General features: G+C 36.7%; 1 protein-coding gene across 1 annotated transcript in view; it reads right to left on the bottom strand.

The window, feature by feature from the left end:
• The window catches only part of kcnh1a (potassium voltage-gated channel, subfamily H (eag-related), member 1a), a gene marked incomplete at its 5' end in the record, with an annotated part of 45,947 nt that extends 32,878 nt beyond the window's left edge, over positions 1-13,069 (bottom strand). The window contains 6 exons of the mRNA XM_081394000.1: positions 4,909-5,301; positions 6,607-6,725; positions 6,811-6,939; positions 7,167-7,273; positions 8,871-8,994; positions 12,997-13,069. Of these exons, the coding sequence (XP_081250126.1) occupies positions 4,909-5,301; positions 6,607-6,725; positions 6,811-6,939; positions 7,167-7,273; positions 8,871-8,994; positions 12,997-13,069 (945 nt within the window). The remainder of the gene's footprint in view (positions 1-4,908; positions 5,302-6,606; positions 6,726-6,810; positions 6,940-7,166; positions 7,274-8,870; positions 8,995-12,996) is intronic.
• Positions 13,070-15,099: the final 2,030 nt, after the last annotated feature.

Below are 15,099 nucleotides of genomic sequence, written 5' to 3' on the forward strand. Positions count from 1 at the left end.
GAGTTACAAACAGACACATGCACACAGACAATACAGTTTAATACACAACAAGCAAATGTTTAAATGACAAAAATTCATATGAAAAATAAAATTCTCTTGACTGATTTGATTAGAAACATGAAATAATAATAGGGTAACTTCTAAAACTGTTTTTGGTTTACATCAGTGTCTGATTGATGCCCTTAGGCACAGCATATCAATCAAATGCTGAGTTTTGAGATGAAAGGCCTACTTGAGTGACAGCTCGATGATTCCAGTTCTTCATTCGCCCACAACAAACACAGGCAGTGCAAGGGACATGCAAAAAGAAAGAGGGATGAGGAGGGAGGAAAAAACAAAAACAAAAGAAAGTGACAATGGTCAACAGAAGAATACAATAACAGTCAGTGCAAACAAAAGCATGGCGCTTTGAATCAAGAGTGAAAAAGCTGAGCCTGGACTGTTAGTGAGATCACAGGCATCGCAGACATTAATAATCAAGCTTCCGCTGCTAAGGCATTAAAGGCAAAGTGAAACGATGACAGATCTGTGAAATCATATGAGGGTTATGCAACATAAGATAATTATGCAAACAAAAGTTTTGATATTAAACACCTGAGGAGGATTTAGATTATTAAAAACCACACAGCTCTCCCTGTAGACCATAACAATATGCACCTGTACCGGATGATGGAACAGAGAGATGTGTGTGCAAGTATGCTTAGTCCTTGTGAAAAAGGGAAAAAGAAATATTGGTTGCATTCCAATTTGCATTCTTTTATTCACTAAAAGTATGTCATTTGCTGATGAGATTGTGCACAGTTTTGTGTATGTATAACAATATACCATAGTGTGTGTTACAGTAGTTTGAGAAAAACATGGATGCACACTTCCCATCCAAGTAATTCCAGCATATGATTATGCACTAATGCTGCCTTTAGGTTATGTCGAAATAATGATGTATTTATGAGATGAACGCCATAATGTCATAATTACCAATAAAAAGCTGTGGATTTTCTTCAGGAGTTGACTTTCCAAGTTTGGGGGCATGTTAATTAAAGAATTATGGTGGAAAGCTCGTTGATATTGTTCATAATAACTCAATGAAGAATAGTGATAAAGCTTGGAAGACAATGCTGCTCATTGAGGCATTTTAAGAGGATGACAGCCAGGCCTGTGAAACAAAATGAAAATATTCAATTCTATCATTACCTGTAGCAGCACTAAAAACATATACTATTAGTGCCTGTTAAGGTTCACCTCAGTGTGAACTTTAGTTTACCAGCCATTTCCTCCGCTGTTTCAATACAAATCAGCCAGAAAGCAAACACCAGACAGCGTGCATTATTCTCCATCAGAAATTCGTCACCTTGGGATCTAATTCGCCTTGTGTTGCATAACTCTCTAAGGATGCCGTTATTTATGGTAGTGCTCTGTTCTTTGGGCTGATTCTGCTGAGCTCAAAGCCCGGCAGCATGCGCAGACAGATCTGATGAGCTTGATGTAGCTGATCATGGTAAACTGGTGCTGACAGCCCCTCTGAAAAGCCATATGCCCAGGGGCAAGATGAAAGCTCGGATCCTGCGTGTGTGTGTGCGTGCAACGGTGAAAGTGGGAGGGAAGAGCGTCTGAGTGGGTGAATGTGCTGGTATCATATTCATTTGTAACTTGAGTTAGATTGTGTGTGTAAGTGTGAGTTGCGTTTAAGAGGTCTGGTATACATTGCCAGAGAGAACTCTGTTGTTTTCACCGGAAGGTCCAGTTATGATATTTTGATCAAACAAACAAAAAAGATAAAGATAAAAAATGATTTTGCATGGATTAATTGCTCACATTTAGACTTGAGTAATGTGATTACACAGTTTTCATTTTTAGGTGAACTCCCTTTAAGAACAAACAATTGTTGAATGCTGTGGAATGCAGGTGTGGGGTGTGACGGCTGTTAACATTAGGCAGAACGATTGCGCTCATCCTCTGTGCAGTTGCGGAAATTGATTGTGAGTTTAATTAAATGCAGACAGACAGCTCACTTTAAATCGTTATATGGTCAGAGATTGATCGAGAGCAAAATCTTCATCCTAGTACTCAGACTCCAACCTCACCACCACAGCGAATCACGCACCAGTCCCCAACTTTACCATACCATCACCCGTATTCAGCGAGCGAAAGAGAGAGAGAGAGACATATAGAGAATTAAAATGAGAGAGACGCACCAATAAAGATCTACCTTCTACTCAAAAGCACTCATATGCTTTAAATAAAAATTCGAAGTGTAAATATGATAGCATGGAAAATAACTCTTAGCCCATGATCAATGAAAGGGTTTGTGCGCTCCGCTCTAACGCATCCCGATCAATATTAATTAGCACCAAAGATTTGCTCCATCACAAGCTCAAATACTATCCCTCATACAAAGTACTCAGACAAATGATTAGTTTAATGTTGCAGGGCTGTTATACTGCCAGTTGTCAAGATAAACACAGGTTTAATAGCTATTCTGAACAGGTGTTTTGAGGTTAATATGGAAAAAAGCGAGTTGCGAGTGCCTACATACAAACACTTTTGGATATAGTTTTGTTAATTTGTTGCCGTCCTTTCCCTTGGTGCATTTCAAATCAAAACGAAGGACAAACTGGACCCTAGGTAGCAACTTATTAAGATCTCCCCTAGATTATTGAGTTGTAACATCAATGTTATAGGTTTTCTCTGTAATGAGAGCCAGCAAGATTGCCCAAGGCTTTTCTTCAGTTTTTCCTTTCTAAGGGGCATTATTCATGTCTATTACCAGGCCCACACGGGACAATGTTCTCCACTTCCCCTATCCATTGCGTGTTTGTTTATTGTTAAGTATTCAGATATATCTGATACCCATACAGTGTGTAGTACTCACAGCCCCATTTTATCACATTTAAAGCCATTCAGCTAATCAAATCAGCACAGAAATTCTGTGCATAAAGGCCACAGATATTAAGCAATCTTAAATATAATTAAAGACTTATTATTAAAGAAATAAAGGGTTGTTTATAAAATTGAGTAACACACATTAAATGTGGTACAAGCAATTACTTGTATGTACTTCCTATTTGGATCTGTAGTGAATATCAATATTGTGTCAAAGTTCAATGGTTAGGCTGTTGGCTTGGGCAGTGTGTGTGGACCAAGACACTGATCTGAGATACTGTTTAACTGCAAGTAGACTACATCAAAAACAGAGCAGATGCTACACAGAGAGTCTGAAGACATCTCAAAACAAACAATTAGCATAATGAGTTTAAAGGTGATCCCTTAATTTTATAATATCATCCCAACTTAGTATGGGGACAACTATAAACAAGCTATTTATAGACAGATTTACCCCAAAAAAAACATCCACATTGGCGCTATCAATGAATTGCTGTGTTTGTTTGAGCGTCCAGACCAGGGTAGGGTTGCACCAGCCGTTCGTAAGTTCTTTCTTAAATTGGAACGTAAAGTCCACACTAGAGGCTTAGTAACTACTAGCTAGTTTGTAACTAACTCTGTACTTTATTCCGTTGCACCATTTGTTCGTAAGGCAGAACGTAGCTAGTAGGTCGTAAGCTCTCCGTAAAGTAATTCGTAGTCGCATAATATGACGTTTAGCCTCGGTTATCCAATAGCAGCCTTCAAACACGTGAGCAGATGTTGTGTTGAAATGCTGTGAATTTCAGTTTATCCTTCATTCTTTTGCCTCACGTTACTAACGGTAAAAATAAGTTTCCATTAAATACGATACTTGATCATGAATAGCATAAGTGTTTTTATATGTAACATTCAGAAACTTTATTTGAAATGAAATGAATAAGGATCAATAAATAAATATTGATACAAAAAGCATAAGAAATTACGTTTATTGACTATGACTGATAGGCTATTTGACATGCACACCATGGACCGATGCACACAGCGGCGCGCTGTTTGGGATGGGTTCGTGTTAAAGATAGCCTCTGACAAAGTAATCTTTTCACATAATGTTCTCTCTCTTAAAATGTAAGCGAGTGTAAATGTCTGCATTATATATGTATTAAGAATTGAAGTCTGTCAGGTAAAAGAATAGCTTATTGATGCAGTTCAGTGTGTTTGATATTTTATACCAGCCGTTACTCCTGATCGGAGGCTGCCGTAAATATTTAGTTTAAACGTAGAGTTACGCTTCAACTAAGTTTAATGGTGCAACGCACAAATATTTAGAAGTGCGTAAGTCGTAACTTAGTGTCCATTTACGTCAAAACTAGGCTAAGTTATAACTTACGCACAGCTGGTGCAACCGGCCCCAGCCCACAGCAAAATTTTAGACGCTTATTGACTCATGCGACTGTATTGTAATCCTTTAGCTTTTGCTTTTTACCTCTGCCTATTGTATTTAGGCTTCAAAATTCACAAAAGTTTGCAACATTTGCAACATCCAAAAACCAATGGAACTTTTTGTACAGGGAATCAGGGTGATGCTAACTTCCAGGTTGGCCTACAAAAAAAAAAAAAAGTCACCCTTGAAGCACTCTATAATTGTTAGTTGTTTGTCTGTCCAATGGCAGAGGGAGAAACCAGTTTGCAGACAGTTATTTTTTAAATTGCACTGTGGCGCTAACAGAGCAAAAATGATGAATTTCACCTTTACTATTTTTGTAACCGAAAAATATTCTTTAAGTTTACTTGCAAACTCCTTGACCTGACGTATTACATAAACTACATGTTCCTGCCTCTGAAATTATTGCAGTGTGCTGCTTTATTTAAACACTTCCTATATATATCTTCTTGCTTTAAACATTGTGAGAAACAAGTACTTCAGCATACTGGAAAACCAGAGCAAAAACAATGCCATAACTCATCACACAGACATATTGATTGGATCACTGATTAATCCTTTTTCATGTTTGTGTGTCTATATGCAAATAAATTTGTCGTACTGACCTCATCCACGTTCTCAAAGGCATTGATGACATCATAAGGCAGGCAGGACAACAGGTCTATCACAAACCAGGTTTTCAAGTAATTCATGCGAATCAGTTTCGGGTCTGATATCACTTCCCCGGCTGGGCCCACAAACGTGGTGTGGAAATTTAGTACAATGTCCACCAGAAAAATCACATCCACAATGCTGTCCACAACCAGCCAGGTGACGTTGTTCTGCTTGGTTTTGAACGAGACATTGTAGGGGACCATGATGGCGGTGTAGAAGGTGAGAATGAGGATAACCCAGTCCCAGGTGGTCTTAAAGGCACAGTAGTGCAGGATGATGTGAGGGGGGGTCTTGGGTGTCTCTTGTTTATACTGGGGGAGGATATCTGAGCCCAGCTGGAGAACCTGCATGAGAGAGAGAGAGAGAGAGAGAGAGAGAGAGAGAGAGAGAGAGAGAGAGAGAGAGAGAGAGAGAGAGAGAGAGAGAGAGAGAGAGAGAGAGAGAGAGGCAGTGGACTCGTTTATGTGAGCGGAGAGGAAGAAGAATGACCTGTCTTGGCTGTAATGCCCAGTACAGGAGACTCGCCTCTAAGAAAAATCACATCCTGTAAAACATCTCATCTCATCTCTTCTGTTTAACAGATACCAATGAAGCCTTGTCACTGACTAAAATGGACTAAACCTTGCTAGAATAAATGTTAAGATTATATATTATTGAAGAAAAAATGGAAACATACTATGTAAAAAAAATATATATGTACAGTTACCTTCCTTTCATTCAAATTAAACAATGTTGAATAAAAATGTGGATTTGTTTAACTGTAAAATGTAGGTCTGGTTACATGAAGCATTTCAATCAATATATTTTATCATTCCATTTAAATTATTCTAATACATTTTTAACATTTACTTACCGGTAATATGAATTTAACCATTTCAATTTTCTGCTATAATTTATTAGTACCTGGATCTCTACAATACTTAATTCTGATTGGTCAATCATGGTATTGAGCTGTGAAATATTTTTGAATAATGACTGTTGTCAAAGGCAAACATATACTTCTGACCAGTAACAGTGTGTTACACAGCTGTGGTCATTTTCAGTCTCTCTGCAATCTCTATATTTAAGATAATAAAATCATTTAAATTCAAATCAATATTTCATATCCATTCATTCATTCATTCATTCATTCATTCATTCATTCATTCGTTCATTCATTCATTCATTCAAGTGGCTATGCAATACACCAGTCTTTTCTTCTTTTACTCATTTACTGAATATAATTGGCTGGGGCAGATTATATAGTCATTTTAAATTGCTCATATTAAATTGTATATTTATTGTCTACCACCACCATAATCTGGCATCTCCATTGCATGACAGCTTTTATGTGATAATTGTATAATTAGCCCCGCCTAGAATAGAATTAGGTCTAGAATTTTGTTATTTCTTCACATTTGGTGGCATTTTGGCCCCAATACTGTTAATTCTTGCCCCTGGTTTGTAGACTACTCAAAAACACCCCACATATCTGATTAATCTCCCTGCAGAAGGTGTGTGTACTGAAAGCACAAAGTGAGAGAGGAAATACGTCCTAGTGTTAGTTTGATCTTTTACACTGATGGATGCGAACACATGCTGACACACACCAGAATCACTCACAGGCGTAAAATGAAATGTATCGGTCTGATGTGCACACACAGATGTACCTCTGCAAGGCGCGAGTGCTTATGTACATTCTCTCCTTTATGTACGGTGGGCTGCAGTTGCTGCAGGACCCCCCGACTGCTGGTCAGAGCCCTGGTCAGACGAGCAAACTTCCCCCAGCCTGAACACAGAAATGACACAGTTAACATTCACTCACAAATACACTGATAGTATACACACTCAAAATACATATGAACGACACGTACCTTTGGAGGAGTCATCTTCGATTGGCTGTTTGAATGCTGTGATGTCACTAAACGTACACAGGAAGAGCACAACCTTCTCCTGTTCGTTTCGTATAGGTGCTATTTTCACAAAAAACCATACCGGCGTTCCTGGAAAAACACACCCGCGTACATTTAAACATGCTGTAAATGTGTGACAGATAACATGTCAGAAAAAAATTCTATTGAAGTAAAAACTGTCTTGGCTCTGTTTTACACCTTTATGCATATTCATTGATAAATTAGCATCACAAATTTATGCACCAGAATTGCTGGGTTGCTCAGTTGTGTGTGCTTCTGTTTGTGCGTGTACGGGTCTGTATGTGCGTAATGCTCACGGTTTTTCTTGTACATCAAGATCTCAAATGAGTTCATCTCATAGTTATCGAAAGTCAGCCGAACTTTTTCAGACGTGTCCTTATCTGTGAGCTCTCCGTACATGAAGCTGAAAGAGAAAACAAATACAAATCACAATCAGAGTTTTCATACAGGTTTTGAGAATGTTGTGTAACTATTGTATCATTTACTCATGTTATTCCAAATGTAGTTGACTTTGTATCTTTTGTGGAACACAAAAGTAGAACTTTAGCAGAATGGTCATGCTGCTTAAAATAGAACTGAACTGTGACCAGGGGTGGTCAAACTTTTGAGTATTTTGATTACCATTTGAGTATAGTGAACTCAAAAGTGACAAAAAGTGCCATAATAATTGTGTGATTTATTATTTTCTCATTATGTTCCACGGAAGAAAGAAAGTGACATGGGTTTGGAACAACCTGAGAGTGAGTAAATGGTCAAACATTCACTTATTTTTTATTTTTCATGTTTGATCTCTAGAGATTTTACAAGTGAATTAATGGGTGGGTCAGTCTGTTGCTTAATTGATTTGTTGGTCATGATGGGCAGATAAAGGTTTACTGAAAACAAGTTCAGCTTTGCTTTACTGTGATGAAAGAAGCAAAGAGGAAGGGATGATATGTTCAAGAGACTCTACAAATGTGTCTTTCTTTGAGGCATCTGAAACTGTGACTCTAATGAGCTTGTCTTGTGTTTGGCATATCAGGGAAAAGTCAATTCAAAGCTTGCTGGCTCAATAACTAAACTACAACTCGCCAGAAGACAGCCAATTTCACAGATACAATTCTATTTCTGACATTTAGCACCTGCAACAAGTAAAATGCTCATGTAACAGAATGCATACTTACAGGTTAATTTATATGTTATTAGACTGTGCTTATTCTACCCCATTCAAGTCAGTAAGATTTTTTTAACCGTTTTAAAGCAAGTCTGTTATGCTCACCAAGGTTGCATTTATTTGATCAAAAATACATTAAAAACAGTAATATTGTGAAATAGTAGTACAATTTAAAAACATTTTTTGTATTTCAATATATTTCAAAATGTAATTTATTTCTGTGGTGGCAAAGCTGAATTTTCAGCATCATATCATTCTAATATGGTGGAAATCATTTGGTGCACAAGAAATATTTCTTAATATTATCAATTTAATTATGATTTTTTGTGTGGAAACTGTGATACATTTTTCAGGGTTGTTCGATGAATAGACATTTCAAAAGAACAGCGTTTATTTGAAATAGAAATATTTTGCAACATTACAAATGTGTTTACTGTCACTTGTGAACAACTGAATGCATTCTTGCTGTATAAAAGTTATTTTTCTTCTTTTCTGCTGAAAAATATTTATTTTGCACTCTTACTTGCCCAATTTCCACACATAGGGTGAAGGGTTGTACTGTACTGTATTGTATTGCATATTGTAATACAATATTGCACTGTTCATATACTGGTTGTATTGTAGGCATACTTCATTACAAACATAATTCAACTATCTTGTACATTGTGTTATCCAATACTACTGTAAATTGTAGATTGTATGTATACTGTAAATCTTCAAATTCAAGTGCAATCCTACATGAACTGTCTCTACCTTCCTCTCTTTTATAGAGAAAATATCATCAATATGATGTGATATAAAAACTAGTACATGAAACCATCATTAAGCTCTGCGTGAAGTCTAATACCTGCAAGTGCTGCTTTTCTGCATGACCTCAGCACGATGGTAGCCGGACAGCTTACAAAAGCCATCATTACTGTAAACGATGGGCCAGTCTACGATCTGGGCATTCCCCAGCACAAAATTTGTGTCTGTGGAAAGAGCATAGGAGGGTATGGGGAGAAAGCAGGTGAGAGGAACCAGGCACAAGGTCAACAGTAAGAAAGCAAGGGGTCAGCCAATGTCACATGAGGCAAGATGAGTGGACAGTGTCACGGCAGCTGAAAGCCACTGATCTGACATGTTTATGACAACACTGAGTATTTCAGCCTTATTTTATTGGTCTGTGCCTGAGATGGTTTTGCACAGCAGTACGTGTTGCCTTAGCACATAAAACACTGCCACATTATACTACTGTACAGCCCCATTCAAAATACAATGACAAGTTTATCTCGAAATCTTCCTTCTGCGATCCCTTGTCCACATACAGTTTCCTGCCTTAGGTTTTTTTTTTTTTTTTTTTTTATTGTTAAGGTGAACAGAAAGAAACATAAAGTAGCCTCAGCCTCAAACAGCCCACAAACAACCCAAAGACTATTGTGATCCATAGTGCATAAAAAATGTAAAAGATCTGCCTAAAACATTGAGTTCAAATATAATTGATGACTTGTCTAGTCAAAGTGCATAGGTTTGTACAAGTCTAAGAAATATCTATTTGCTGGTGAATGTGCCAAGGTTTGCAGGGTTGTAGCATCAAAACTTTTAAAGATATTTAAGTATTTAGTTTGAGACACTTATAAGCAAGTAAATGATATATGCTTGATCACATCTGTATATTCGACGTAAACTTCCACTGTTACATCAGTTTTTAAATACTTATGTCTCACCAAAATAAACAGATGTGTTTTATCATACACAGTGTGCCTTTCCTGGGTGTCTTTTGGCTGTACAGTTATGAACTAGCTTATGTTTTATTCTACTGTTCAAAAGTTTCAGTAAGATTTTATTTCGGGGGGTGGGGGGGTTAATACTTTTATGCAGCAAGTACACATTAAAATGATCAAAAGTAGCAGTAAACATTACAAAATGCTAAAAAAAAGTTTTATATTTCAAATAAATGCTGTTTTTTACTTTCTATTCATCAAATGATCCAGAAAATGTAGCATGGTTTGCACATTTTCACGTTTTCAACATTGATAATATTAAGAAATGTTTCTTGAGCAGCAAATCAGCATATTAGAATGATTTCTGAAGGATCATGTAACACTGAAGACTGTAGTAATGATGCTGAAAATTCAGCTTTGCCATCACAGGAATAAATTACATTTTAAAATATATTAAAATAGAAAACAGTTATTTTATATTGAAATAGCCTAACATTTCACAATATTACTGTTTTACTGTATTTTGGATCAATTAAATGCAGCCTTGTAGAGTATAAGAGACTTCTTTCAAATACATTTTTAAAATCTTACGCCAAACTTTTGAACGGCAGTGTATATAGAACCAAAATTCTGGCTGAACAGAATTATATGATCTGATACCCATAATACTGTGAGAAAGTGGCTAAAACACACATTTTGAAACCCTCAGTATCTTCACAAAACTTTCAAACACTCTGCTATGTCTCTTTTATGTCTTTTCATGGTCCAAATGCACTACGGGAGTCTTTGCAGAGATAGTTTCTGCAATTCAAGGTTGTCCCCCGTCATTCCCAATTATACGCCAACTTTTACGTCTGAGTGTATTTTCCAAAAGTGTGTTGAAAAGAAAACTCTCTGTGCCAGGGTCCTCTGTAGTGGGTTTCATCTCTGTAACCTTGCTTTAACCTTTCCTGTGATGTCTGTCAATGTTAGTGTGTTAGTGGCTAGCTTGTTAAGCAGGCTATCAAGCTGATTAGCTGACAGTAGTGGTTTAGCCACTGCTGAGTAAGCCAGTAGCACTTTTAACAAATGTATCTCAAAGCTTGAGCAAGCTCACGGTAACACTATACAACTTGTAATCCGATATAAGAGAATTAGTCAGTTACAAATGAGGGCCAGTGAAGACCCTTACAGTATTTAAAAGCAAGAAATTGACTTAAAGCGTTGTCCTTTGTAATATGAAGATTACAAAAAGTATGCAAAAAAGAAACAAAATATTGAGTTTAGATGTTTTTACAGTAGAAATGGTTTAGACAGCATTCATAAAAATTAATAAAAGCATTCATAAAAATGATAAAACTATATTTCAAGTTAAAATTTTGAATTCCAGATTTTGACCCCAACTGTACAGTATTTCAACACTAAAATGAACTCATATATTGTCAAATAAGCTATAACAAAATAAAATAAAACATGCAATCAGCTCTAGTACTTTTTTTCATTCTAAAATATGTCCATTGCCTCATTCAGACATACCATGAATGGCAACATTTTTCACTTGGACTGCACATATGACAAACACACAGACAACAAATAATCTTTCTATGGCTAATGCTTGTAGAGGGTAAATGTGAGATGAGTAAATGTCCTAACAAACAGAAAATGGAGGGGCAGCATCGGAATAAGAAGTGAAGGATAAATCAGGTCCATGACATCAATTCATGTAAGAGCATGGTGGTGGATTTGCCACAGAGCACAGTTCTCCTCTACTGAGCATAAACACGGGAAGTGCACTCCACACTGAAACAAACACGCACACGTGGACTCACACGCACCACTATGAAGGAAAAAAAAAAAAACGTTCCATGCCAACATTTGTTATTTTACAGCAAGTGCTGTCAGCGCTAAATGAGGACCAGGGAGCAACATCTGCATGGTTACTTTCACCACAACTAAGCAGCTTTTAAATATCAACAGCACTGTTTAAACCACTTTAACCACAAAAGAGTTTAATCAAGCTTATCATTATAGAATTCAGACTATCGGTTTGTAAATTAACAGAAATTGGTATAGAACAATATTTAATGTCAAATGGGAAGTAGAAGGGGGAAAGAGAGAGACAAAGAGGGAGGATAGAAAGAGAGAGGGAGAGAGAGAGATAATGTAGGGATGGAAGAGGTTAAAGCACAAGTATTCTGCTCAGTGAGGTTTATACCTGTGTGTCTATGTGATAATGTCCAAACTGGAAGTTAAAGAAAACAGAAAAAGAGTTAAAATAACACAAACACACCAGAAGGTAGAGGAATTTGTCCTCCTGTTCTTCTCCAAGACGGCCATCCATAACCCTATATGACCAAACAGGTCATATACAGACATCAATGTTTGTAGAATATTAGAAGTCCTACTTAAATGAGAATTACATATTTTCAATATTTTTGAAAGCAGAATACAAGTTTAGAGATCTCTGAACTGTTAAGTGCTCAAGTGGATGGGGCAGAGGAGGTGTCCACTGGGCATTTGTGGACAGCTGAGGTTCAGTCAGCTTTAAATGGACATAATGCATGTTTTTGCATATAACCGAACTTCATAAATAAGAAAAGCGGTCCTGATGGATAAACATCAATAAAAGAGATCTTTGATTCTATTTTAAGGACCTTACAGTAGGGTGCAAAAATGCCATAGTGCTGGTGAAGATCCTCAGACAGTTTTCAACCTTTCAGCACTCTTAAATATTAATTGCTATTAAATATTAATCTAACCTAAACTTGTTCTCTTTCCCACAAAGCTTCCTGATGGAAGGATGAATGAGAACAACTCAAATGGGTAAAGGCTGTCACGCAGAGAATAGCCTACAGAATAATATCTTCCAGCAGCCCATTACTCTTTTTAAAGATTTGTATAATTTTTATAATATGCAAATAAATTATGTATTTGATATAAGTGAGATGTTTATGTTTATAGCCTATATAAGAAATCTAGAAAAAATAGGACTTCGGCTAAACAGCTTATTATATATAGGCTATTTAACGTTTGTTCGAAAAATAAATAAATAAATTTGCTATTTTAAAACGTATTCACTACAGAATTCACCTGCATGTTGCCAGACACATTTAACTTTTTAGTGTGTACAGTATATTGTCAAAAGTAGCCTACGTTGTCTTTATGTAAAGGTCTATTCTAAGTCTCTTGTTTATTTACCCAAAGTTTTCGCTTGCTTTCTTTTTATCTGCGACACTACCGCTGATATTCTTTCTGTTTGTGCGCTGTATTGGATGTGGAGGTGCGTCTTACCGTTAGACCGTCGGACAATATTTTCCAGAAAAGTGTTTTGTGGGGCCACCAGTCCTCTGCGTCCCCCGGCCATCACGGCGGGTCATGCGCTCCAGTGTGTGCCCGGACCGGTCAACATGAAGTACCCGCACACGTCTCCGGTGAGTCTGTCGTCCACATGCCGCTGCCGCATCCAGTGATGTGTGGACCCGGGGCTCTCCTCACGCACTCCTCTCTCCTCCACCCCATTGATTCTCCACCATCGGCTTAATCTGCGAAACAGCGCCATCTATTGATTTACATGTGAAGCAGCAGGTGTTCCAATGTGAATCAATAGATGGCGCTGTTTCGCTATTCGCTGATCAGAATTTGCAATGCGTAATAACATCCACTATCTGTCCAATCTTTTAACGCCATCTGCTGGTGGGTAGTTTTGCAAACATTTTTATGTCTTTGAAAACTTTTTTTTGTCAATTAGGCTAAATAAACGAAAAGTCGAGGAAGAGACGATAATTATTCGTTCACTTAACAAATCTAACTTAATTTCCAAAAAAGGCCTGTAGGCCTAGGATTACAACATCGTCATCATCACAACAATTTAGATTACAGTAACAATAAATGTGCATCAAAACATAGTTCACTTACATTGACGTTACATAATTAAAAAAATTGTTATCCTCTTTCTGCCAATGTTAGCTCAGGGTTGAACGTTTATCTTATCAATGAGAGAAGCTGTAAATCTCCACAAATCTTAATGACTTTCCTCATTCAGTATCTATATCATATCTAATCAGATTTGAGATATGCTCTCCTGATCCTCAAACACGCATGGTGACATAGCATGGTTATATATTGGTTGCCTATAACTGTTGAAATAGAATAATTGGCACTGAAATTAAAGTTTTTAGTCGGAACTCATTTATTGCCAGTGTAAAAAAAACGATATATTTTCTAGTTTACTGGACATTTTGTGTAACAAAGACTAAGAAATGTGAATTGAATTGTGAATTTAAACTACATCCATGTTAGACCAACAGAATTCCCCCAAATGCTGTCACAGTCAAACACAGCTGTCTGAACAAATTCGAACAAAATTGCTGAAATCTTAAGGGTTGTGAGTTCCCAGCATGCACTGAAGCATGAATAAATTATGTGATTACTGTTATGGGATTATTGTTAGCTCTTTGCTGACATTTTTTTTAAGAAAACTTGTTGTTTTGTCATTATTGTTAGTTATTTGTTGTATTGTGATGTTAAGAGCGTATCTTTTTTACATTTATTGATTGTCATAGTTTTTAAGGTTTTCGTGTCAAGTGTTTGCACATAGCATATTTCTCTTAACATATCATATCTGTATATCCTAATATTCAGTATAAATAGTTGAACAAGATCTCTGATCTGTAGTTGCTTTCTATGTGTTTATATTGCCAAAACAAAGAAGTGTAACTTTTTAAGACAATAGTTAAGAGAACTTAAAAATCTGAATGCATCAAGTTGTGTTGAATTTAATTTATTTTACAGTGTATTCTAAAACAGATTTAGGAACAAAGAATAGTACCTTTTAAAACTACTCTGCAAAGCCTTTCCAATAGCCACTTTTCACAGTCCTCTGATGGACCATCAGTTTTATGAACATCTTTCTTTTTTTCTGCGAATTTTTTTTTCTTTGTTATATCATCCTAAAACATAGAACTATAGACTTAGTCAATGTTATACCAATAAAATCCTTGATAAATGAGAGGACAGATCTATAATAATAAATCCCATCTACCTTGAAACACGCAAACTAACAGGAGGCGTGTCTGCGAGATTGAGGAAGATCACAGGCATATACCAGAGCAGGTGTCACTAAACGTTTGAACAGTTTAGTTTCAGAACTGCTCTTTTCTCCAGACGGCTCAAAGCAGAGAAGTGGATTGATTCTTTCCATCATGGGAATAAAAGATAGAACTTTCTCTTCCTTTGCACAGATTATGATCCTGGCCCTTCTAGCATGCATGTGTTCAGCAGGTATTTAATATCTCTTGATATTCTGCCTCTATTCTTTCAATTGAATGCATAAAGCTTCCTTAGATTATTATCATGACACTTTATTGATGGTATTTTAGAAATGCATGGGGTGAT

This window comes from Scardinius erythrophthalmus (assembly GCF_964197995.2).
Source record: "Scardinius erythrophthalmus genome assembly, chromosome: 19".
Classification (NCBI taxonomy): Eukaryota; Metazoa; Chordata; class Actinopteri; order Cypriniformes; family Leuciscidae; genus Scardinius; species Scardinius erythrophthalmus.